This window comes from Oncorhynchus clarkii, chromosome 2, assembly GCF_045791955.1.
Source record: "Oncorhynchus clarkii lewisi isolate Uvic-CL-2024 chromosome 2, UVic_Ocla_1.0, whole genome shotgun sequence".
Classification (NCBI taxonomy): Eukaryota; Metazoa; Chordata; class Actinopteri; order Salmoniformes; family Salmonidae; genus Oncorhynchus; species Oncorhynchus clarkii.
Window position 1 is genome coordinate 23,439,658 of NC_092148.1, and position 24,280 is coordinate 23,463,937.

Genomic DNA, 24,280 nt, shown 5'->3' on the forward strand with positions numbered 1-24,280 from the left:
TGTAATCCGGAGACATGTGTTTTATACAACAGCTTTCTGTCTTCTCTTTTCGACTCCCGCTGCATATTTGCAATCAAACGCTAGGTTTTTCTCCATCTCCATAGCAATCATACTCTGCCACCACCGGGCATTCAACTTCTTCCGTGACAACAACATTGTTGATCGCTGTTTCTGAAAACTCTACAATCTCTGGTTCAATCAAAATGTTTTTATCTAAATCAGGGATTTCCTCATTGTCTGATTCATTTTCAGAGTCAGAGAGAGTCAGCATGGCACGATCGTCCTCCAGACAGTGGAGAGCAGTAGCAATACTTCTGCAGTTCTTTATGATATCTTTCAAAAAAGCTGTGGTAGAAATGATTACCTACACATACTGAACAGCTCATGTTATAGACAGAAGCATGCTACATGGCAGACCAATCCGAACTCATCTCTCTATAAGAGCTCAGGGCCAGACCCAGATGCAGACACGGGAGACAATCACAAGAACAGGTGTAACAGATCAGGGCGCCACACTCTTGGCATGTCCTGCCCATCCATTATCTCAGCCAATCATGGCTAGCGGGAAGGTTCCTGTCTTTTCCCGTGGCTAAACCAACTAGGCTCGTAATTTATTCATATTTACAGATGGCAAACAAGTTTGTTATTAAGGCACATGAAAGTTAATTGTTCCAGAAGGCATTTCTGCCCAAAAACACATTTTGATAAAAAATTCAAATGATCATGTTCAAATGCCTCTCCTGTGAAGTAGTGACATGCGACATACTTCTAGTTTCCTGAAACTAGTCACATTTGTGCTCCCATACACTTTTGGTCATAAGCACGCTTATTTGCACATAAACACAGATGTATTATAAAAGAAAGAGAGAATACCATTGCTGCTGAGTAAATTATACCCCAGATTGTGTCCAAGATAAACAGTGTTTGTATGTTTCTTCCATCAAAAGCATAACAAACAAACCTAACAAGCCTCCTTCTCGTCAAGGCTCTGTGGTCTTTGCTGACTGCATTATCGCTGAGTAGCGATAAGGCAATTAGAGCAACTCAAAACAAAAGCTGTTATTCTGCACATTGCACCCGCAAGTCTGTTTACTCAGGAAAAGCTCTATAGAAAACACAAACCTATAAAAAAACACATAACAGCTCCAGTGACTCAACAAAGCTACAGTATGTCGTTACATTTTACTCCATGTGAACTGTATTCTTTATATTTCAAGGTTCCTCCTTGACTCTACTCACAAAAAAACATGACATCAAATTCAACAAAGGAAGTGTAGACCCCCAAATATTGACACAACCCAATGTTAATTTCAGAGCCACTGACCAATATGCCACGACGTTAAAATGGAGACATGGAACAGTTTTGCAATTGCAACCATTTGGCAACTTAAACTAAATCAAATCAAATCAAATCAAATTTTATTTGTCACATACACATGGTTAGCAGATGTTAATGCGAGTGTAGCGAAATGCTTGTGCTTCTAGTTCCGACAATGCAGTAATAACAAGTAATCTAACTAACAATTCCAAAACTACTGTCTTGTACACAGTGTAAGGGGATAAAGAATATGTACATAAGGATATATGAATGAGTGATGGTACAGAGCAGCATAGGCAAGATACAGTAGATGGTATCGAGTACAGTATGTACAAATGAGATGAGTATGTAAACAAAGTGGCATAGTTTAAAGTGGCTAGTGATACATGTATTACATAAGGATACAGTCGATGATATAGAGTACAGTATATACGTATGCATATGAGATGAATAATGTAGGGTAAGTAACATTGTATAAGGTAGCATTGTTTAAAGTGGCTAGTGATATATTTACATCATTTCCCATCAATTCCCATTATTAAAGTGGCTGGAGTTGAGTCAGTGTCAGTGTGTTGGCAGCAGCCACTCAGTGTTAGTGGTGGCTGTTTAACAGTCTGATGGCCTTGAGATAGAAGCTGTTTTTCAGTCTCTCGGTCCCAGCTTTGATGCACCTGTACTGACCTCGCCTTCTGGATGATAGCGGGGTGAACAGGCAGTGGCTCGGGTGGTTGATGTCCTTGATGATCTTTATGGCCTTCGTGTGACATCGGGTGGTGTAGGTGTCCTGGAGGGCAGATAGTTTGCCCCCGGTGATGCGTTGTGCAGACCTCACTACCCTCTGGAGAGCCTTACGGTTGAGGGCGGTGCAGTTGCCATACCAGGCGGTGATACAGCCCGCCAGGATGCTCTCGATTGTGCATCTGTAGAAGTTTGTGAGTGCTTTTGGTGACAAGCCGAATTTCTTCAGCCTCCTGAGGTTGAAGAGGCGCTGCTGCGCCTTCTTCACGATGCTGTCTGTGTGAGTGGACCAATTCAGTTTGTCTGTGATGTGTATGCCGAGGAACTTAAAACTTGCTACCCTCTCCACTACTGTTCCATCGATGTGGATAGGGGGGTGTTCCCTCTGCTGTTTCCTGAAGTCCACAATCATCTCCTTAGTTTTGTTGACGTTGAGTGTGAGGCTATTTTCCTGACACCACACTCCGAGGGCCCTCACCTCCTCCCTGTAGGCCGTCTCGTCGTTGTTGGTAATCAAGCCTACCACTGTTGTGTCGCCCGCAAACTTGATGATTGAGTTGGAGGCGTGCGTGGCCACGCAGTCGTGGGTGAACAGGGAGTACAGGAGAGGGCTCAGAACGCACCCTTGTGGGGCCCCAGTGTTGAGGATCAGCGGGGAGGAGATGTTGTTGCCTACCCTCACCACCTGGGGGCGGCCCGTCAGGAAGTCCAGTACCCAGTTGCACAGGGCGGGGTCGAGACCCAGGGTCTCGAGCTTGATGACGAGCTTGGAGGGTACTATGGTGTTGAATGCCGAGCTGTAGTCGATGAACAGCATTCTCACATAGGTATTCCTCTTGTCCAGATGGGTTAGGGCAGTGTGCAGTGTGGTTGAGATTGCATCGTCTGTGGACCTATTTGGGCGGTAAGCAAATTGGAGTGGGTCTAGGGTGTCAGGTAGGGTGGAGGTGATATGGTCCTTGACTAGTCTCTCAAAGCACTTCATGATGACGGATGTGAGTGCTACGGGGCGGTAGTCGTTTAGCTCAGTTACCTTAGCTTTCTTGGGAACAGGAACAATGGTGGCCCTCTTGAAGCATGTGGGAACAGCAGACTGGTATAGGGATTGATTGAATATGTCCGTAAACACACCGGCCAGCTGGTCTGCGCATGCTCTGAGGGCGCGGCTGGGGATGCCGTCTGGGCCTGCAGCCTTGCGAGGGTTAACACGTTTAAATGTCTTACTCACCTCGGCTGCAGTGAAGGAGAGACCGCATGTTTTCGTTGCAGGCCGTGTCAGTGGCACTGTATTGTCCTCAAAGCGGGCAAAAAAGTTATTTAGTCTGCCTGGGAGCAAGACATCCTGGTCCGTGACTGGGCTGGATTTTTTCCTGTAGTCCGTGATTGACTGTAGACCCTGCCACATGCCTCTTGTGTCTGAGCCGTTGAATTGAGATTCTACTTTGTCTCTGTACTGGCGCTTAGCTTGTTTGATAGCCTTGCGGAGGGAATAGCTGCACTGTTTGTATTCGGTCATGTTACCAGACACCTTGCCCTGATTAAAAGCAGTGGTTCGCGCTTTCAGTTTCACACGAATGCTGCCATCAATCCACGGTTTCTGGTTAGGGAATGTTTTAATCGTTGCTATGGGAACGACATCTTCAACGCACGTTCTAATGAACTCGCACACCGAATCAGCGTATTCGTCAATGTTGTTATCTGACGCAATACGAAACATCTCCCAGTCCACGTGATGGAAGCAGTCTTGGAGTGTGGAGTCAGCTTGGTCGGACCAGCGTTGGACAGACCTCAGCGTGGGAGCCTCTTGTTTTAGTTTCTGTCTGTAGGCAGGGATCAACAAAATGGAGTCGTGGTCAGCTTTTCCGAAAGGGGAGCGGGGCAGGGCCTTATATGCGTCGCGGAAGTTAGAGTAACAATGATCCAAGGTCTTTCCACCCCTGGTTGCGCAATCGATATGCTGATAAAATTTAGGGAGTCTTGTTTTCAGATTAGCCTTGTTAAAATCCCCAGCTACAATGAATGCAGCCTCCGGATAAATCGTTTCCAGTTTGCAGAGAGTTAAATAAAGTTTGTTCAGAGCCATCGATGTGTCTGCTTGGGGGGGGATATATACGGCTGTGATTATAATCGAAGAGAATTCTCTTGGTAGATAATGCGGTCTACATTTGATTGTGAGGAATTCTAAATCAGGTGAACAGAAGGATTTGAGTTCCTGTATGTTTCTTTCATCACACCATGTCACGTTGGCCATGAGGCATACGCCCCCGCCCCTCTTCTTACCAGAAAGATGTTTGTTTCTGTCAGCGCGATGCGTGGAGAAACCCGTTGGCTGCAGCGCTTCGGATAGAGTCTCTCCAGTGAGCCATGTTTCAGTGAAGCAAAGGACGTTACAGTCTCTGATGTCCCTCTGGAATGCTACCCTTGCTCGGATTTCATCAACCTTGTTGTCAAGAGACTGGACATTGGCAAGAAGAATGCTAGGGAGTGGTGCACGGTGTGCCCGTCTCCGGAGTCTGACCAGAAGACCGCCTCGTTTCCCTCTCTTTCGGAGTCGTTTTTTTGGGTCGCTGCATAGGATCCACTCCGTTGTCCTGTTTGTAAGGCAGAACACAGGGTCCGCGTCGCGAAAAACATATTCTTGGTCGTACTGATGGTGAGTTGACGCTGATCTTATATTCAGTATTTCTTCTCGACTGTATGTAATGAAACCTAAGATGACCTGGGGTACTAATGTAAGAAATAACACGTAAAAAAACAAAAAACTGCATAGTTTCCTAGGAACGCGAAGCGAGGCGGCCATCTCTGTCGGCGCCATTTAGTGCACTAGGGAAAGTTCATGAATTTGTCGAACACACTCCCTAAAGTGACAGATTTTTTGCCTCCTTTTCTATTTTCTCACTTAGCCCCTCTTGCACCCCACTTACCCTGAAGAGCCTACTCTAATGATATGGAGGACGAGAGCTAATATACCTCTCTGCTTTGTACTAAGGATAGTTAAGCCCACGCAAACACTTGTAGGGACAAACACACAGTCACATGCTTTAAATAACACAGAAACATATTATATTTGTTTACCTTCCACTGTACTGTTTTCTGTGTCTCTGGCTTAGAGTAAAGCAACACATTTGTAATAAAATATCAGATTGTAAGTACATAGCTGCAACCAAGATATTTCCTTTTCATTTGAGCAGGGGAGTGTGACTCTTTAGAACGTTTTTTATTATTATCAGTCAAGATTTCAGATTAAATTGTAGTTAGTTTGGGAACAACAATCTGTCCTATCTTCCTTCTTTAGAAAACTGAAAAAGAAAGAGATTGGATTTTTTGCTATACAGATCAGCAATAACAGCTGTTGTTGTGTTCCAATTCAAGTCTCCGTCACAACGTGTTGAGGAGAAAACCTTTCTGTCACCCATGTCTGCCAACCACCACTGCTCAGTGAATTCGTTTTTTTTTTTCAAAACCATAATTGCATGAAATTGTGCAAAGTTATAGAAAATTGAACGTGATTGTGGTCGATTGCAAGAGTGGTGTACTGAGAGAGAAGCAAGTGTTTGTATTTGCTCATCAGAGTGTAACACTTTGTACTGGTAGACAGCAGCTGTTGTATGACAGAAAGACAATGAACTGACTTAGAACCAGAGCATGCCATTTATGCCACTGAAACCACTTTATGGTCTTAACTCAATTAGGCTGCATGGACTGCTGTTGTGTGTGTGTGTGTGTGTGTGTGTGTGTGTGTGTGTGTGTGTGTGTGTGTGTGTGTGTGTGTGTGTGTGTGTGTGTGTGTGTGTGTGTGTGTGTGTGTGTGTGTGTGTTTGCATGCCTAATTTTTTTTCTGAATGAGGGCAGAAATAGAGGAATAGGGTGAGAAATGATGAAAGTGTGAACGAGAGGATAGAATAAATTGGGAGGGAGAGATAATGGAAAGATTGTGAAAGCATATGAACACAATGGAAAGGAAATTGGACTGGAATCTCTGAGAAGATGAAAGCAGAAGGAATGACACTAGATAGAAAATATTAAATTTCACCATCTATAGGAATGCTTTATACACTGAGTGCAGAAAACATTAAGAAAACCTTCCTAATATTGAGTTGCACCCCCCCCACACACACACTTTTTCCCTCAGAACTGCCTCAATTTGTTGGGGCATGGACTCTAAAAGGTGTTGAAAACATTCCACAGGGATGCTGGCCCATGTTGACTCCAATCCTTCCCACAGTTGTGTCAAGTAGAGGTTGACCGATTAATTAGGGCTTATTTCAAGTTTTCATAACAATCGGTAATCAGCATTTTTGGACGCCGATTACATTGCACTCCACGAGGAGACTGCGTGGCAGGCTGACCACCTGTTAAGCGAGTGCAGCAAGGAGCAAAGGTAAGATGCTAGCATTAAACGTATCTTATAAAAAACAATCAATTTTAACATAATCACTAGTTAACTACACATGGTTGATGATATTACTAGTTTAACTAGCTTGTCCTGCGTTGCAAATAATCAATGTGGTGCCTGTACATTTATCATCGAATCACAGACTACTTCGCCAAACGGGTGTCGTTGCACCAATGTACATAACCATAAACATCAATGCCTTTCTTAAAATCATTACACATCTGCATATTTAGTTAAAAGAAATTCATATTAGCAGGCAATATTAACTAGGGAAATTGTGTCACTTCTCTTGCGTTCTGTGCAAGCAGAGTCAGGGTATATGTAGCAGTTTGGGCCACCTGGCTCGTTGCGAACTGTGTGAAGACCATTTCTTCCTAACAAAGACCGTAATTAATTTGCCAGAATTTTACATAATTATGACAACATTGAAGGTTGTGCAATGTAACAGCAATATTTAGACTTATGGATGACACCCGTTCAATAAAATACGGAACGGTTCTGTATTTCACTGAAAGAATAAACGTTTTGTTTTCGAAATTATAGTTTCCAGATTTGACCATATTAATGACCTAAGGCTCATATTCCTGTGTGTTTATTGTATTATAATTAAGTCAATGATTTGATATTTGATAGAGCAGTCTGACTGAGCAGTGGTAGGCAGCAGCAGGCTTTTAAGCATTCATTCAAACAGCACTTTCCTGCGTTTGCCAGCAGCTCTTCGCAATTGTTATGCACGTGAGTGAGGACCCAAAAGCGGTTTAACAAAAACAGAGTACCTTAATGTCAAAACACAGGGAAGACATAGATCCTCTTCAGATGTATATAATGGCAAAATAGACAACCCTCAGAGAGGGCGACAAATGAATCATAAAGTCCTTCTGATATTCACAGAAGAGTCCCCCTTCTTAGCAGCAGAGGAGAATAGCTGGGTTAGAGTCCCCTTCTTAGCAGCAGAGGAGAATAGCTGGGTTAGCGGCGACAGACTGCTGGTCTCTCTGGGTAGGCGCGGGTCGTAGAGGATAGAGGTACCTGATCACACGTAGCATCAGATGAACAGGCAGATTCCGACAGGACGGGACAAGGGTGAAGCAAACGAGACGATAGTTTGGTTCTGGCATGAGAAACTCAAATGAGAATCTGACAAAGACAGAAGCAGAAACAGAGAGAGAAATAGAGACCTAATCAGAGGGAAAAAGGGAACAGGTGGGAAAAGGGTGAACGAGGTAGTTAGAGAAGATGAGGAACAGCTGGGGGAAGGAGAGGAAGAGAAGGTAACCTAATACGACCAGCAGAGGGAGACGGAGTGAAGAGAAAGAACCGGAACAAGACATGATATGACAATACATGACAGCAATGCTTGAGGCACCGCACTGTTTATGACTTCAAGCCTATCAACTCCCGAGATTAGACTGGCAATACTATAGTGCCTATAAGAACATCCAATAGTCAAATGTATATGAAATACAAATGGTATAGAGAGAAATAGTCCTAACAATAACTACAACCTAAAACTTAACTGGGAATATTGAAGACATGTTAAAAGGAACCACCAGCTTTCATATGTTCTCATGGTCTGAGCAAGGAACTTAAACGTTAGCTTTTTTACATGGCAAATAATTGCACTTTTACTTTCTTCTCCAACACTGTGTTTTTGCATTATTTAAATCAAATTGAACATGTTTAATTATTTATTTGAGACTAAATAGATTTTTATTTATGTATTATATTAAGTTAAAATAAGTGTTCATTCAGTATTGTTGTAATTGTCATTAATACAAATATAGATATACAAATCGTCCGATTAATCAGTATTGGCTTTTTTTGTCCTCCAATAATTGGTATCGGCTTTGAAAAATCATAATCGGTTGACCTCTAGTGTCAAGTTGGCTGGATTTATTTTGGGCGGTGTACCATTCTTGATACACATGGGAAACTGTTGAATGTGAAAAACCCAGCAGTGTTGCAGTTCTTGACAAATCGGTGCTCCTAGCAACTACTACCATACCCCTTTCAAAGGCACTTAAATATTTTGTCTTGCCCATTCCCCCTCTTAATAGCACACATACACAATCCATGTCTCAATTGTTTCAAGTCTTAAAAATATATATTTTTTTTACCTGTCTCCTCCTCTTCATCTACACTGATTGAAGTGGATTCACCTAGTGACATCAATACGAGATTCACCTGGTCAGTCTATGTCATGGAAAGAGCGTAATGTTTTGTACACTCCCCCTTCCTCTAGAAATCATGGACCAGGTGGCTCTGGGTGAGTGGCCGTGCCTGCGGCCTGCTGTCAACCCTCAGATCCACAGCCAGGAGCTGGGCCAACTCATGCAGCGCTGCTGGGCAGAGGAGCCCACCGAGAGGCCCGAGTTCAACCACATCAAACTGCTGCTACGCAAACAGAACAGGTGGGTGTAGGGGGGTGGAAGTGGGGAGAGTGTGTTGCATGATTACATTAATGTCTGTGCGTCTCCACTCCAAAAAAAGAGTATGACTACAGTACCAGTCAAAAGTTTGGACACACCTACTCATTCAAGGGTTTTTCTTTATTTTTACTATTTTCTACATTGTAGAAGAATAGCGAAGACATCAAAACTATGAAATAACACATATGGAATCATGTAGTAAAAAAAGTGTTAAACAAATCAGAATATATTTTATATTCTTCAAAGTATGCACCCTTTCCCTTGATGACAGCTTTGCACACTTTTGGCATTCTCTCAACTAGCTTAATGAAAAATGCTTTTCCAACAGTCTTGAAGGAGTTCCCACATATGCTGAGCACTTGTTGGCTGCTTTTCCTTCACTCTGCGGTCCAACTCATCCCAAACCATCTCAATTGGGTTGAGGTCAGGTGATTGTGGAGGTCAGGTCATCTGATGCAGCACTCCATCACTCTCCTTCTTGGTCAAATAGCCCTTACACAGCCTGGAGGTGTTGGGTCATTGTACTGTTGAAAAACAAATGATAGTCCCACAAAGCGCAAACCAGATGGGATGGCATATCGCTGCAGAATGCTGTGGTAACCATGTTGGTTAAGTGTGCCTTGAATTCTAAATAAATTACTTACACTGTCACCAGCAAAGCACCCCCACACCATCACACCTCCTCCTCCATGTTTCACAGTGGGAAACACACATGCAGAGATCATCCGTTCACCTACTCTGCATCTCACAAAGAAACTGCGGTTGGAACCAAAAATCTCAAATTTGGACTCATCAGACCAAAGGACAGATTTCCACCGGTCTAATGTCCATTGCTCGTGTTTGTTGGCCCAAGCAAGTCTCTTCTTATTATTGGTGTCCTTTAGTAGTGGTTTCTTTGCAGCAATTCAACCATGAAGGCCTGATTCACGCAGTCTCCTCTGAACAGTTGATGTTGTGATGTGTCTGTTACGTGAACTCTGAAGCATTTATTTGGGAAGCAATATCTGAGGTGCAGTTAACTCTAATGAACTTATCTTCTGTAGCAGAGGTAACTCTGGGTCTTCTTTTCATTGAGGCAAAGGGTGGCTACTTTGAAGAATCTCAAATCTCAAATATATTTTGATATGTTTAACACCTTTTTGGTTACTAGATGATTCCATATGTGTTATTTCATAGTTTTGATGTCTTCGCTATTATTCTACAATGTAGAAAATAGTAAAAATAAAGAAAGACCCTTGAATGAGTAGGTGTGTCCAAACATTTGACTGGTATTGTATACATGTCTGTGTGTGCGTGTGTGTGTGTGTGTAGGGAGTGCAGCACTAACATCCTGGATAACCTGCTGTCCCGTATGGAGCAGTATGCTAACAACCTGGAGGAGCTGGTGGAGGAGAGAACCCAGGCCTACCACGAAGAGAAACGCAAGGCTGAGGCCCTGCTCTATCAGATACTACCACAGTGAGTTTCTGCTATACACACACACACACACACACACAAACATACACAAACACACACACAGTGAGTCAATGCGATACACACACACAGTGCGTAATGTTACTGTCTGTACCTGCAGTTCAGTGGCGGAGCAGCTAAAGAGAGGGGAGACGGTACAGGCTGAGGCCTTTGATTCAGTCACCATCTACTTCAGTGACATTGTAGGCTTCACAGCCATATCAGCTGAGAGCACACCTATGCAGGTGAGAGAGCACGATCACATTGTGACACTACTCCCACAGGTGTGACAAGTTACAAAGATAGACTTTACAAGGGAGGCCATAGTCAAACCAAACAATTCCTATTCTGCTCTAAAAAATGTTTGCCTCTTTAGGTTGTGACCCTGCTCAATGACCTCTACACCTGTTTCGATGCCATCATTGACAACTTTGATGTTTACAAGGTAACATTATATGTCTCATCAATGTGCAGATGAAGGAAAGGAAAAGAGGAGATGAAGCCTCTATTGAGATCCTCCATTAGGACACACTGACTTCCCTGCCCCTGCTGTTTCTCTGGCGCCCCCAGGTGGAGACCATTGGTGATGCCTACATGGTGGTGTCCGGCCTGCCGGTGAGGAACGGGAAGCTACACGGCAGAGAGATCGCCCGCATGGCCCTGGCTCTGCTCAACGCCGTACGCACCTTCAAAATCCAACACCGACCTGACCAGCAGCTCAAACTACGCATTGGCATCCACAGCGGTGAGCGGCACGCGATGGTCACATACTAGCAGACTCAGTGATGATATACCAATTTCAGTTGTGTGATTGACCAATTCACTCCACTCTATATTCAGGCCCTGTGTGTGCAGGAGTGGTGGGGCTGAAGATGCCACGGTACTGTCTGTTTGGAGACACAGTCAACACCTCTTCACGACTGGAGTCCAATGGTGAAGGTAAGCCACAGAGTAGTCATACAACATGTGGGTTTTAAATCAGTTCCACAGATCTGCTGGTCTTCATATCTCTGTGGTAGTTAATTGACTAATTAATGATTGCTCTCCTCACCTTCTCCCTCACAGCGCTGAAGATCCATGTGTCTGCGGCCACGCGTGATGTCCTGCAGGAGTTCAACTGCTTCCAGCTGGAGCTGAGAGGAGACGTGGAGATGAAGGGGAAGGGGAAAATGACCACCTACTGGCTACTGGGAGAGAGCAAGAACAACGAGTCAACGAGCTAAGGGGACGAGCCAAGGGAAGGAGGGAAAGGAAGAAGTGGTGGAGGCAAACTTGAGCAAATAATGGGAACCACTGATTTGAAGTGCTGGAGCAAGTAATCAAATGAAGAGGCCTGGTGAATGAATGGGGGGGGGGGGGGTGTAGATGAGGAAGAGGACAAGGAAGGAGGATGTGGAGAACTTTCTTCACTTCAGCCCTCCTGCACTTGAACATCTAGATTCTAAGGACATATAGAAAGCTACATGCTCTGAGAGTGTGTGTGTGATGTTCTGTGTATACGTTTTTCCAGTTTTATTTCCGTGTTGGAGGTTTTGGATGCAACACTGATGGTATTTTAGATCGGTAAAAAAAATTAGTTCACAAACAAACCTTTACAGGAGGTTGTGGATATTGCTACCTGGTGATCACATTATTTAACTGTTTTTTGAATTCATGTCTTTTATGAGTACACAGTATCCCACTGGGCACAGACGTCAGTTCAACATCTAGTTGTGATTTAAATTTGGTTGAGTTGTCAACTAATGTGAATTCAACGTGAAATAAACAATAAATATCACTATGTCATTGGATTTAGGTTAAGAGTTGGGTGAAAAAAATACAAAATGCCCTTACGTTGATTACTTTTTTACAAATCCAATCAATTTTCCATGTTGACTCAACATCATCACATACATTTTTGGGGTTGAAATTACATAGAAATGACGTTCAAACTTCTTTTACCCAGTGGGATTTATAATTGGATTAATTTCCACTGTAGTCTTTGTGATTATGTATCCCCAGACCCCAACCACTATAACTGAGCCTACTCTGGAGTTAAAATGACTTGTTTGATATGTGTGTGTGGTTGTGCGTGTGTCTAATGTCTCATTAGTGTATATGATTTGTCCGTTTACAGTCATATTACGGTCTTATTATTTGGTATAATACAGATGTTGTTTATTTCTCAATAGTTTACTTTTCTATTGCCTAAAGGGCAATTCACAGAAATGCACTTAAGATAAAGTCAAGCATTCCACTTCTTCGGCACCATAGCCAGTTTCATTATTTTCACTGAAGTGTACGATTGCCTATGAATCTGTCTAATAAGATTAAATTTAATGCATTATTGTTGCCAGCAGCATACCACCCTGCATACCACTGCTGGCTTACTTCTGATTCTAAGTAGGGTTGGTCCTGGTCAGTTCCTGGATGGATGCTGCTGGAAGTGGTGTTGGATGCTGCTAGAAGTGGTGTTGGAGGGCCAGTAGGAGGCACTCTATCCTCTAGTCTAAAAAAATATCCCAATGCCCCAGGGCAGTGATTGGGGACACTACCCTGTGTTGGGTGCCGTCTTTTGGCTGGGATGTTAAACAGGTGTCCTGACTTTCTGAGGTCATTTAAGATCCCATGGCACTTATTGTAAGAGTAGGGTGTTAACCCCGGTGTCCTGGCTAGATTCCCAATCTGGCCCTCAAACCATCACGGTCACCTAATAACCCCCAGTTAACAATTGGCTCAATAATCCCCCTTCCTTTCCCATGTAACTAGTCTCCAGGTCGTTGCTGCAAATGAGAACGTGTTCTCAGTCAACTTACCTGGTAAAATAATGGATAAATAGTGAAAACATACAGCTAAGCTTACATCATACACATCATACACATATGCCATGGCTGTCTCAGTCACCAGATCTCAACCCAATTTAATACTTATGGGATATTCTGGTGCGTTTTCCACCACCATCAACAAAATACCAAATTATGGAATTTCTCGTGGAAGAATGGTGCCGCACTTGTAGAATTTATGCTACTTTATGCTAAGGTAAATGTAAGCTGTTCTGGCTCAAAGCCCTATTAAGCAACTTTATGTTGGTGTTTCCTTTATTTTGTCAGTTACCTGTATTCAACAATAATTGAAGACAGGTAACCATTTTCTGCTGGAAAGACAGACTCTTGACGGAGGATAGTTTTATGAAAATTGTGGATGGACAGCTGGACACACACTGGCTCTTGATTTCTGAATGGATTTGTCTGAACTGCTACTCTGAAAACACCCTGAAATAAAAATTAAGAGGTCACCAGGGAACTTTTAGAAAGGGTTCACACTGAGATCCTCTATAACTTTGCAATAACTAACCGTGTCAAAAGGACTAAATGAATTCTGGGGTAGATATGTATGAAGGACTAAATGAATTCTGGGGTTGATGTGTATAAAGGACTAAATTAATTCTGAGGTAGATGTGTATAAAGTTCCATATTTTGGTTTGGTGTTCACAGTAACCTTTTGAGTTTGAGAGTCATGGAGAATGGTATTGTTTTTTGCGTCTCAAGCCAACAGTGTTCATCATCTGTTGAGAAGTGTTGAACAGATCAATACTGTCTGTAAGACCTCATAAATCAGCCTGTCGACATGTATTTTCATCTCGTGTTTTCGGTTTGAATCAGTAAATATGGTATAAGTGTATTAGTGGCTGTTTTAGTTCTGTGTGTCCCTATCAGTGGTGGGGTGTATGTACAGTGGGGCAAAAAAAGTATTTAGTCAGCAACCAATTGTGCAAGTTCTCCCACTTAAAAAGATGAGAGAGGCCTGTAATTTTCATCATAGGTACACTTCAGCTATGACAGACAAAATGAGAAGAAAAAAAATCCAGAAAATCACATTGTAAGATTTTTAATGAATTTATTTGCAAATTATGGTGGAAAATAAGTATTTGGTCACCTACAAACAGGCAAGATTTCTGGCTCTCACAGACCTGTAACTTCTTCTTTAAGAGGCTCTCCTGTCCTCCACTCGTTACCTGTATTAATGGCAACTGTCCACAACCTCAAACAGTCACACTCCAAACTACACTATGGCCAAGACCAAAGAGCTGTCAAAGGACACCAGAAACAAAATTGTAGACCTGCACCAGGCTGGGAAGACTGAATCTGCAATAATAATTTGCAGCTTGGTTTGAAGAAATCAACTGTGGGAACAATTATTAGGAAATGGAAGACATACAAGACCACTGATAATCTCCCTCGATCTGGGGCTCCATGCAAGATCTCACCCCGTGGGGTCAAAATAATCACAAGAACGGTGAGCAAATATCCCAGAACCACACGGGGGGACCTAGTGAATGACCTGCAGAGAGCAGGGACCAAAGTAACAAAGCCTACCATCAGTAACACACTACGCCGCCAGGGACTCAAATCCTGCAGTGCCAGACGTATCCCCCTGCTTAAGCCAGTACATGTCCAGGCCCGTCTGAAGTTTGCTAGAGAGCATTTGGATGATCCAGAAGAAGATTGGGAGAATGTCATATGGTCAGATGAAACCAAAATAGAACGTTTTGGTAAAAACTCAACTCGTCGTGTTTGGAGGACAAAGAATGCTGAGTTGCATCCAAAGAACACCATACCTACTGTGAAGCATGGGGGTGGAAACATCATGCTTTGAGGCTGTTTTTCTGCAAAGGGACCAGGACGACTGATCCGTGTAAAGGAAAGAATGAATGGGGCCATGTATCGTGAGATTTTGAGTGAAAACCTCCTTCCATCAGCAAGGGCATGGCTGGGTCTTTCAGCATGACAATGATCCCAAACACACCGCCCGGGCAACGAAGGAGTGGCTTCGTAAGAAGCATTTCAAGGTCCTGGAGTGGCCTAGCCAGTCTCCAGATCTCAACCCCATAGAAAATCTTTGGAGGGAGTTGAAAGTCCGTGTTGCCCAACAACAGCCCCAAAGCATCACTGCTCTAGAGGAGATCTGCATTGAGGAATGGGCCAAAATACCAGCAACAGTGTGTGAAAACCTTGTGAAGACTTACAAAAAACATTTGACCTCTGTCATTGCCAACAAAGGGTATATAACAAAGTATTGAGATAAACTTTTGTTATTGACCAAATACTTATTTTCCACCATAATTTCAAATAAATTCATAAAAAAATCCTACAATGTGATTTTCTGGATTTTTTTTCTCTCATTTTGTCTGTCATAGTTGAAGTGTACCTATGATGAAAATTACAGGCCTCTCATCTTTTTAAGTGGGAGAACTTGCACAATTGGTGGCTGACTAAATACTTTTTTGCCCCACTGTATATCTGATCCCCACTTTCACTATTATCAAATATCTTTAGATTACTTCATTAAACCCTCCTCTAATCCAGGGCAGCCTAGACAAAATGAGCAATACTGTAGTTTAGGGTTATTTCTCCCTGTCCCTGTCCCTGTCCTCCTTTTCTCTTTCTCAGTCAATCATCTCTGACTAATCTCTCTCTCTCCCCAAGGATCAAATGTAACCCTTTCCCTTAGATCAGAGCCCACGGGTGGGTATAAGAATAAGCCTTAAACTGTAACCTGTCATCCATCATAAGGTAATGTAGTCATTATCTAATGTGTCTTGAAGCCTGTGAAGTATGTGTTTGATCTCTGTAACATCAAGTGCTTGAATGAAATAGACAATATATATAACTGTTTCTATTGTAGCTTTGAAATGTGGTACTAAACTTTATTCTACTCCATTTCCTTTATCTTGCTTGTTGGTTGATTCATTTCAACTGTCATATTTATTGTGGTAAAAACATTTTTATTTTTAATGCATTCATTTCTTCAAGTCAATGGCATGGATAAGTTTGCACAGAAGGAAAATAGTCCATATAGTAGGACAGTATACTGAACATTGTGTTCAAATGTTTGTGAAATGTATATGGGAAACCTAGACAATGTTGTGGATTGAAAGATCAGCATTGTTATTTAATTTGACCGTAATATCTCATATGGCACATTAAGGGAGACTTTAAAACTAATTTCCTGCAATTCTACAAAGTTTGACCACTTATTACGCCTCTCTTGAGAGGTATTTTGAGGGATATATGAGTGTATTTTGAAAACACAGTATAAGTGGAAGCCCCCCCCAAAAAAAAATTGTTGCGGAAAACGACTTTTTCACCTGGATTTCAACACATTTTGCCATGGGGCAGAGAGAAAAATATGCAGTTTTATCATGCTACTCTATATGTTTTGTCATGTGTCTGAGAGAAAACGTTGCAGTTTTAAAGCAAATGTTCAACTATTTACACATTTTGCCATGGAGCAGAGAAAACGATTCGCTGTTTTATAACTAATCTCGTGCAATTCTTCACATTTTGCCACGAAGACGAATCGACATGTACTGCATATTGGGGGCATCCCCCGTGCCAATTTCGCCAAGTGGCACATCAAGTGTCTGATGCCTGGATCCCTGTTCCCAAAATGTTGTCGTTCTGCACAAATGGAGCGTCTCTTTTCGCTGACCGGTACATTGCCCGAACTGAAGCCAGGCGCTTCTCGAATAGTCGCTTTATTTGTCCATTCCCTGGGAACACAGTGGCAGAGTTGTGGGATGATCAGTGTCTAGACAGAGATGCTCAGAATGTCGATCGTTTTCTGACTGACGTGAGGCGCAACTGTGAGTTGACGCCGCGTTGTACGAAAAGGGGTGCGCTATCCTCTTAGAGCCAGGGGTCGTTTAAAAATCTGACAAAGGTCGTCTGATCTTTAGTCGACGAGGGTGTGCTGGCCCGTTGTGTCCCGTTGATCATGCAAGACTGTCAAGTCATCTTTAAAAAATAATGACTCCCTCCTTCGGACGAAGGGGCTTTCGCCCAGGGTGAGGAAGCCATTTGGCGTTGTGATTTTGGGTAAATGTGGAAGAGACAATGCCGCCCGTCTCGTTGGATCCACCAAATCTTCTCTTGCCATGTATTGATGCTCCGGGAGAGGACCGTCGTGATTCAGTGCTCGACAGAAAACAGATGTGAGCGCGGCAACAGTGGAATTGTATAGCGACGTCCGTGGACCAGCGAGCATCCTTCCCGGTCCCTTGGAGTTTGCAGACATCGTGCGTGGCGCGCCTGTCCGGGGGTTGGAATGGGAAACTCTCGGATGCGGTCAGGTGTCATCACATGTCCTTAAAATATATGTTTTTGTCTTTACAGCCGTCTAGGTCGGTTGGAGTTGTAGTTGCATTTTCGATTTTTCGGAATGGGATCCGATTACTTTTACGCAAATCAACTTTTACGCACATCCACTTTTACGCACATTTAGACGGCATTAACGAAGCTAATCTTTTGCTGTTGATTTAGTGTAAGACTTTAGGACCATATTCGACTGCAGACTAGATATGGAATGAAGGAGTGTCCAATTTCTCGGAGACATGCTTCTGAAGTGACAGATAAAGCTGTGCCCATATATTTAAATTACAGGTATATCACATGCCTCATTGGCATGCCTCATTGGTTCTCAGGTTCTCTTTTTCAGTCAACAGCTGAACTGAACTCCTCCCACAGGGTTGGCTAACAGATGCCCTTGCCATACTGAAGTTAACTTGATAAGCACCCCTGTGCATTCAAATCATCAATGACACTGTCATAAACCATTATTTTACAAGTGCTAAAAGCAGTGGCTGTCAGTGTCGTTTAAGATGAGGGAGGAGGATTATTTTTTTCATGAGCATGGCCTTATTTCTATTACAACATATTGGATGACTCTCATTCACATTTCATTCACCCAGTTCAATGTAAGAGTGAATTTTCACTATTCGAATTTTCACTATACCCATCATGAGGTTGCTACAACCTAGCTTATGACTGAAGTTTACAACGTAGGTGCACACAGGTCGAGAGACAAATTTGAGGTAACAGACAGTGACATTCAATACCGCCTTGCACATTCTTGCCTGATATAGGGTGTAATCATTAGTCCAACAGCCGCAAACAATGTTTATGTTTATCCCTGTTTTGTTTCCGTTTGCTTCCGCTTAAACGTTTTTCAACAGAATCGGCAGAATGAACACACCCCTGATCACGTGTAAACACAGTTCACTCTCATAACAGCCATGTTGTATTCCTTCTCTTCCCTTCACTTATGGACTTCAACACACAACACATCAGCTGTATGTGCCTGGGTGAAAAAAACTTTCCCAAGGAAAACCGCTACACAAAGCCTACATCATTGTCACAATATTAGCTATGCTAAATTCATAGTCAGCATAGCTAATAGAACTAACGCGTTAGTATACCCGCTACAATCATGCAGTAACATTAGTGTACAGTCAGTAAGCAGTTACACCAGTAGGCCCTGGTGGCAATAAACTTGTAATGCCAAAAGCTTACCTTGACTTGGAAGAGTTCCAGTGTTGTGTTGGAAAGTCATAGCCAGCTAGCTAACATAGCATCCCTCTGTTTGAGCAGGGTGTTTCCGTAGGCTAAACTAGCTTGTTGCATTTGCTAGCTAAGTCAGTTAAACTGAAAGGGGGAGAAAAAAAATGACTCTATTTCTCTCTTGCTTCTCCTTCACTTTGGAAGAAATTAATTTAACTGTTCAACTATAGTCTTTCTGTGTCTTTGAGTCAACTACTCACCACATTTTATACACTGCAGTGCTAGCTAGCTTTAGTTTATGCTTTCAGTACTAGATTAATTCTCTGATCTTTTGATTGGGTGGACAACATGTCAGTTCATGCTGCAAGATCTCTGATAGGCTGGAGGACGTCCTCCGGATGTTGTCATAATTGTGTAAGTCTATGGAACAGGGTGAGAACCATGAGCCTTATAGGTTTTGTATTGAAGTCAATGTACCCAGAGGAGGATGGAAGCTGCCTGTCCTCCAGCTACACCATGGTGCTACCCTCAGAGTGCTGTTGAGGCTACTATAGACCTTTTCAAAATAGTATGTTTTAATCAGTTATTTGGTGAAGTGATTATATTTAGTATAGTCTTATCTAAAAATGATAACTTTTTAAATGTTTTACAATTTAAAAATGTATGAAGTTCACTCAGGAGGACGGTCCTCCCTTTCCTCCTCCTCTGAGCCTCCACTGGCTAAAAGATTACCAAAACGTTCAACCATTAATCGTGTTGATTAATGGTTTATAGAGCACAAAAACAACTTAACTAGTTTATATCAATTTTGTAGTCTCGGAAATCCCAGACCTAGCTAGGGCACCAGCACTGTGCTGGAACATTGTAAGATTATTATGGGAGGCAACCCATCTGTCTAGAGACTCTAGTGAGACTAGCTACAGTATTTAGTGGCTGGGGAGAAATACTTTTTCCTCCTAATATATTAGTAGTAGAAATTTAAATAAGTGGCTGCAAGTTCTCATGTATATAGTATTAAGAAATTATACATATATATATATTTTTAAGCTTTCAGTCACGTCAAGCGTTGAAGATTTTATCAGCAGTACAGCTCTAGGATGGTTACATTACTACATAACATGTCCATTGGGCAGCTCTCTCTGGCTGTTGTTGCTAAGAATAGTGATTCTAAACACACTGACTGATGACTGTTATGTGATTTTTTTTTACCAACTTTATATTGTTGCAATCTTTAAGTTAAGAACTATTCTTGCGTGCATATGTGTGATCGGCAATGTGGCTGGGTGCAAATACATATGAGTAAATATCAATGACTCTCAACTTCTTCTGGCTGGGAGGGATATTGAAGAAGCGTTTGGATGAGTTGAGTTCTACTTGTTCCATCTGGCTGGCTGCTCTTTTCCGTCCCCTTCCAGATGCCTCTAAGGTACAGCTGCTTTCTCCTTCCTTCTGGCTGGCTGTTCTCTTTTGCCCCTTGTTGCTAGCCGCCTTATCTGATGTACGGGCAGAGCCCCCTTCACTCTGGCTGGCTGTTGTCTTCAGTCCACTCCTGCCATGGACGGGTTTTGTCCCCTGTCGCAGCTTGATGAGCTTGAGGATCCATTTAGGCCTCTGCAGCTGGCTCCATTTATTTTCCAGCTCCTTTCTTTTAATTTCTTTCTTTTTGATATCGTCCAATCGTTTAATTTCTTTATTTTTTATGTTGTTCAGCTGCTTTTCTGTCAGGGGGAAGCCAATAATCCTCAGGATCATCCTGATTTCATTGGGGTTGATGGGGTCAACAAGCAGGATGGACTCATATAGGACTTTAGCCTTTTGGGGTTTTGGGTGGTGGTACAGGTCAGCAGTAGCCCTGTGAGCAGCTTTGCCCTTTGAGCCAAAATATGGAGGTGTTGTTTCGCTGTTACCCATGGACACCAGAGACTTGACCGCTAGGCCTCTGTCACTTTGGAGCCTGGGGTTCCCTGACTTGTATGCTATGGATATCTGTAAATTGGAGAGAGAGAATATTCTGAGTTTACAAACAAGTTTAATTTACACTAAATACATAAATATCTTGATTTGGAAGGCTGAGGGTGAACTTTGACCAGTTCTGAACATTTTAAAGCACATTTTTAGAATGGTTTTAACAGGTAAAACCAGTCCACGTTGACAACAATTTGAGGATAAATATTCTTAAACTTGTTTATTGTAAAGAATACAAATAATAATAATACTCACAGTTTCCATTTCAGGCATTCATATGTAGAATATTTTATTTTAAAAATTACTTTCAATGGAAGTTTGTTGATAAAACAGTATTTTAGGTTTGATCCATAGCTATGTTAATTCTTGATTCATATTCTGTGTTGGTGCTTTTCCAAATATTCTGGAACGATGCATCATAATGGAGGTGCGTATATAATAGTCTTTAGGAGCGTCCATTCCTAGTAGCTCGCAGCTTTGATGTCATATGGTTTGTTTCAGGTATGAAGGTGCAAGATTATCCAGATCCCTCCAAATAAATATAATAAATAGAGTAATTTTTGGGGTGTTCTTTTTAATTAATTTTTTACAAAAACAACCACGAGAAATAATCGAATAAATAATCTAAGTGCGTGTGTGCATGTGCAATTGCCAACGTTTCCTCCATCCATTAAAACCACTGTAAACTAAGTAGTAACATTAACATGATGCCTTCTAATTGCAGTCGCTGTACTCATAATATACAGGAGAACGATCGCCATACGGCGAGGATAGCTGTGCTGCAAGCCCAGCTTCAGACGCAATCGTTAGGCAAGGGTAATTTCAGTGTAGGAAAGGATGAAACAGCGTCTGTGCCACCAGTAAGTACAGATAGTAACGTTAGAATAAATCCCCTCGCACGGTCCCCGCAGCCAGACAATTTTCTCATGTTTTCTGGAGGGAAATACTGTAGGAATGCTCAACTGGTGTCGCTCATTCTGCCGACAGAAACTTTCAACCGGTTTTCCCCATTAAGCAGCGAGTCGGCGTCTGAGGCCGAGCCTTCTCTTGTCTCTACACCTCCCGTTACGGGGTCTGAGACACCGAAGCTTCTCACCATTAGCTCTGACAAATTGAAACCCCTAGTCATTGGCGACTCCATTACCCGCAGTTTGGTGTGGCGCCATTTCCGTTCCAATTTTCTGAAGCTTGTTTCAGAGCTCGGGTATTTTCTGTGTACAAGGGAGCTAGTTTCTTATGAGAAATGTTTTTAGTTTTTAGGGGTGCAACTGCATCTAGGGTATTGCGCAAGATTAACTTGAGTTCCTCAGTTAGGTGGTTAACTGATTTTTGTCCTCTGACGTCCTCGGGTAGGCAGAGGGAGTCTGGAAGGGCATCAAGGCATTTTTGTGTTGTCTGTGAATATATAGCACGACTTTTGATGCTCCTTGGTTGGGGTCTGAGCAGATTATTTGTTGCAATTGCAAACGTAATAAAATGGTGGTCCGATAGTCCAGGATTATGAGGAAAAAAATTAAGATCCACAACATTTATTCCATGGGACAAAACTAGGTCCAGAGTATGACTGTGACAGTGAGTAGGTCCAGAGACATGTTGGACAAAACCCACTGAGTCGATGATGGCTCCGAAAGCCTTTTGTAGTGGGTCTGTGGACTTTTCCATGTGAATATTAAAGTCACCAAAAATAAGAATATTATCTGCTATGACTACAAGGTCCGATAGGAATTCAGGGAACTCAATGAGGAACGCTGTATATGTCCCAGGAGGCCTGTAAACAGTAGCTATAAAAAGTGATTGAGTAGGCTGCATAGATTTCATGACTAGAAGCTCAAAAGACGAAAACGTCATTATTTTTTCTTCTGTAAATTGAAATTTGCTATCGTAAATGTTAGCAACACCTCCGCCTTTGCAGGATGCACGGGGGATATGGTCACTAGTGTAACCAGGAGGTGAGGCCTCATTTAACACAGTAAATTCATCAGGCTTAAGCCATGTTTCAGTCAGGCCAATCACATCAAGATTGTGATCAGTGATTAGTTCATTGACTATAACTGCCTTTGAAGTGAGGGATCTAACATTAAGTAGCCCTATTTTGAGATGTGAGGTATCATGATCTCTTTCAATAATGGCAGGAATGGAGGAGGTCTTTTTTCTAGTGAGATTGCTAAGGTGAACACCGCCATGTTTAGTTTTGCCCAACCTAGGTCAAGGCACAGACATGCTCTCAATGGGGATAGCTGAGCTGACTACACTGACTGTGCTAGTGGCAGACTCCAATAAGCTGGCAGGCTGGCTAACAGCCTGCTGCCTGGCCTGCACCCTATTCCATTGTGGAGCTAGAGGAGTTAGAGCCCTGTCTATGTTGGTAGATAAGATGAGAGCACCACTCCAGCTAGGATGGAGTCCGTCACTCCTCAGCAGGCCAGGCTTGGTCCTGTTTGTGGGTGAGTCCCAGAAAGAGGGCCAATTATCTACAAATTCTATCTTTTGGGAGGGGCAGAAAACAGTTTTCAACCAGCAATTGAGTTGTGAGACTCTGCTGTAGAGCTCATCACTCCCCCTAACTGGGAGGGGGCCAGGGACAATTACTCGATGCCGACACATCTTTCTAGCTGATTTACACGCTGAAGCTATGTTGCGCTTGGTGACCTCTGACTGTTTCATCCTAACATTGTTGGTGCCGACGTGGATAACAATATCTCTATACTCTCTACACTCGCCAGTTTTAGCTTTAGCCAGCACCGTCTTCAGATTAGCCTTAACGTCGGTAGCCCTACTGGTAAACAGTGTATGATCATTATTATTGGAAAGCAAATTACGGACTCCTCTTTAAATCTGCGTATTCCTTCAAAGCACAGTTGTCTGCACATCTCTGCCGGGACCTAGGATCAAGAGAGACACTCAAGTGTTTTAGTACTATATCTCTGGACACAATGATGAAAATAATCATGGCCTCTAAACCTTCAAGCTGCATACTGGAACCTATTCCAACTAAACTACTGAAAGAGTGCTTCCTGTGCTTGGCCCTCCTATGTTGAACATAATAAATGGCTCTCTATCTCTCTTTTGATGAACATATCAAGACTGTTTCAAGGACAGCTTTTTTTCATCTACATAACATTGCAAAAATCAGAAACTTTCTGTCCAAAAATGATGCAGAAAAATTAACTACTGCAATGCTCTACTTTCCGGCTACCCGGATAAAGCACTAAATAAACTTCAGTTAGTGCTAAATATGGCTGCTAGAATCCTGACTAGAACCAAGAGATTTGATCATATTACTCCAGTGCTAGCCTCCCTACACTGGCTTCCTGTCAAGGCAAGGGCTGATTTCAAGGTTTTACTGCTAACCTACAAAGCATTACATGGGCTTGCTCCTACCTATCTCTCTTTGGTCCTGCCGTACATACCTACACGTACACTACTTCCTGTCTGGGTCGGCGCCCCCCCTTGGGTTGTGCAGTGGCAGAGATCTTTGTGGGCTATACTCGGCCTTGTCTCAGGATGGTAAATTGGTGGTTGAAGATATCCCTCTAGTGGTGTGGGGACTGTGCTTTGGCAAAGTGTGTGAGGTTATATCCTTCCTGTTTGGCCCTGTCCGGGGGTATAATCGGATGGGGCCACAGTGTCTCCTGACCCCTCCTGTCTCAGCCTTCAGTATTTA

General features: G+C 42.7%; 1 protein-coding gene across 1 annotated transcript in view; it reads left to right on the plus strand.

The window, feature by feature from the left end:
• LOC139380389 (atrial natriuretic peptide receptor 1-like) overlaps positions 1 to 11,600 on the plus strand; it is a 58,367-nt gene extending 46,767 nt beyond the window's left edge. Inside the window, exons 16-22 of the mRNA XM_071123030.1 lie at positions 8,695 to 8,863; positions 10,193 to 10,339; positions 10,455 to 10,578; positions 10,710 to 10,778; positions 10,904 to 11,078; positions 11,174 to 11,272; positions 11,399 to 11,600. Coding sequence (XP_070979131.1) covers positions 8,695 to 8,863; positions 10,193 to 10,339; positions 10,455 to 10,578; positions 10,710 to 10,778; positions 10,904 to 11,078; positions 11,174 to 11,272; positions 11,399 to 11,556 — 941 coding nt within the window. The 3' untranslated portion in view covers positions 11,557 to 11,600. The remainder of the gene's footprint in view (positions 1 to 8,694; positions 8,864 to 10,192; positions 10,340 to 10,454; positions 10,579 to 10,709; positions 10,779 to 10,903; positions 11,079 to 11,173; positions 11,273 to 11,398) is intronic.
• The last annotated feature ends 12,680 nt before the right edge of the window (positions 11,601 to 24,280 follow it).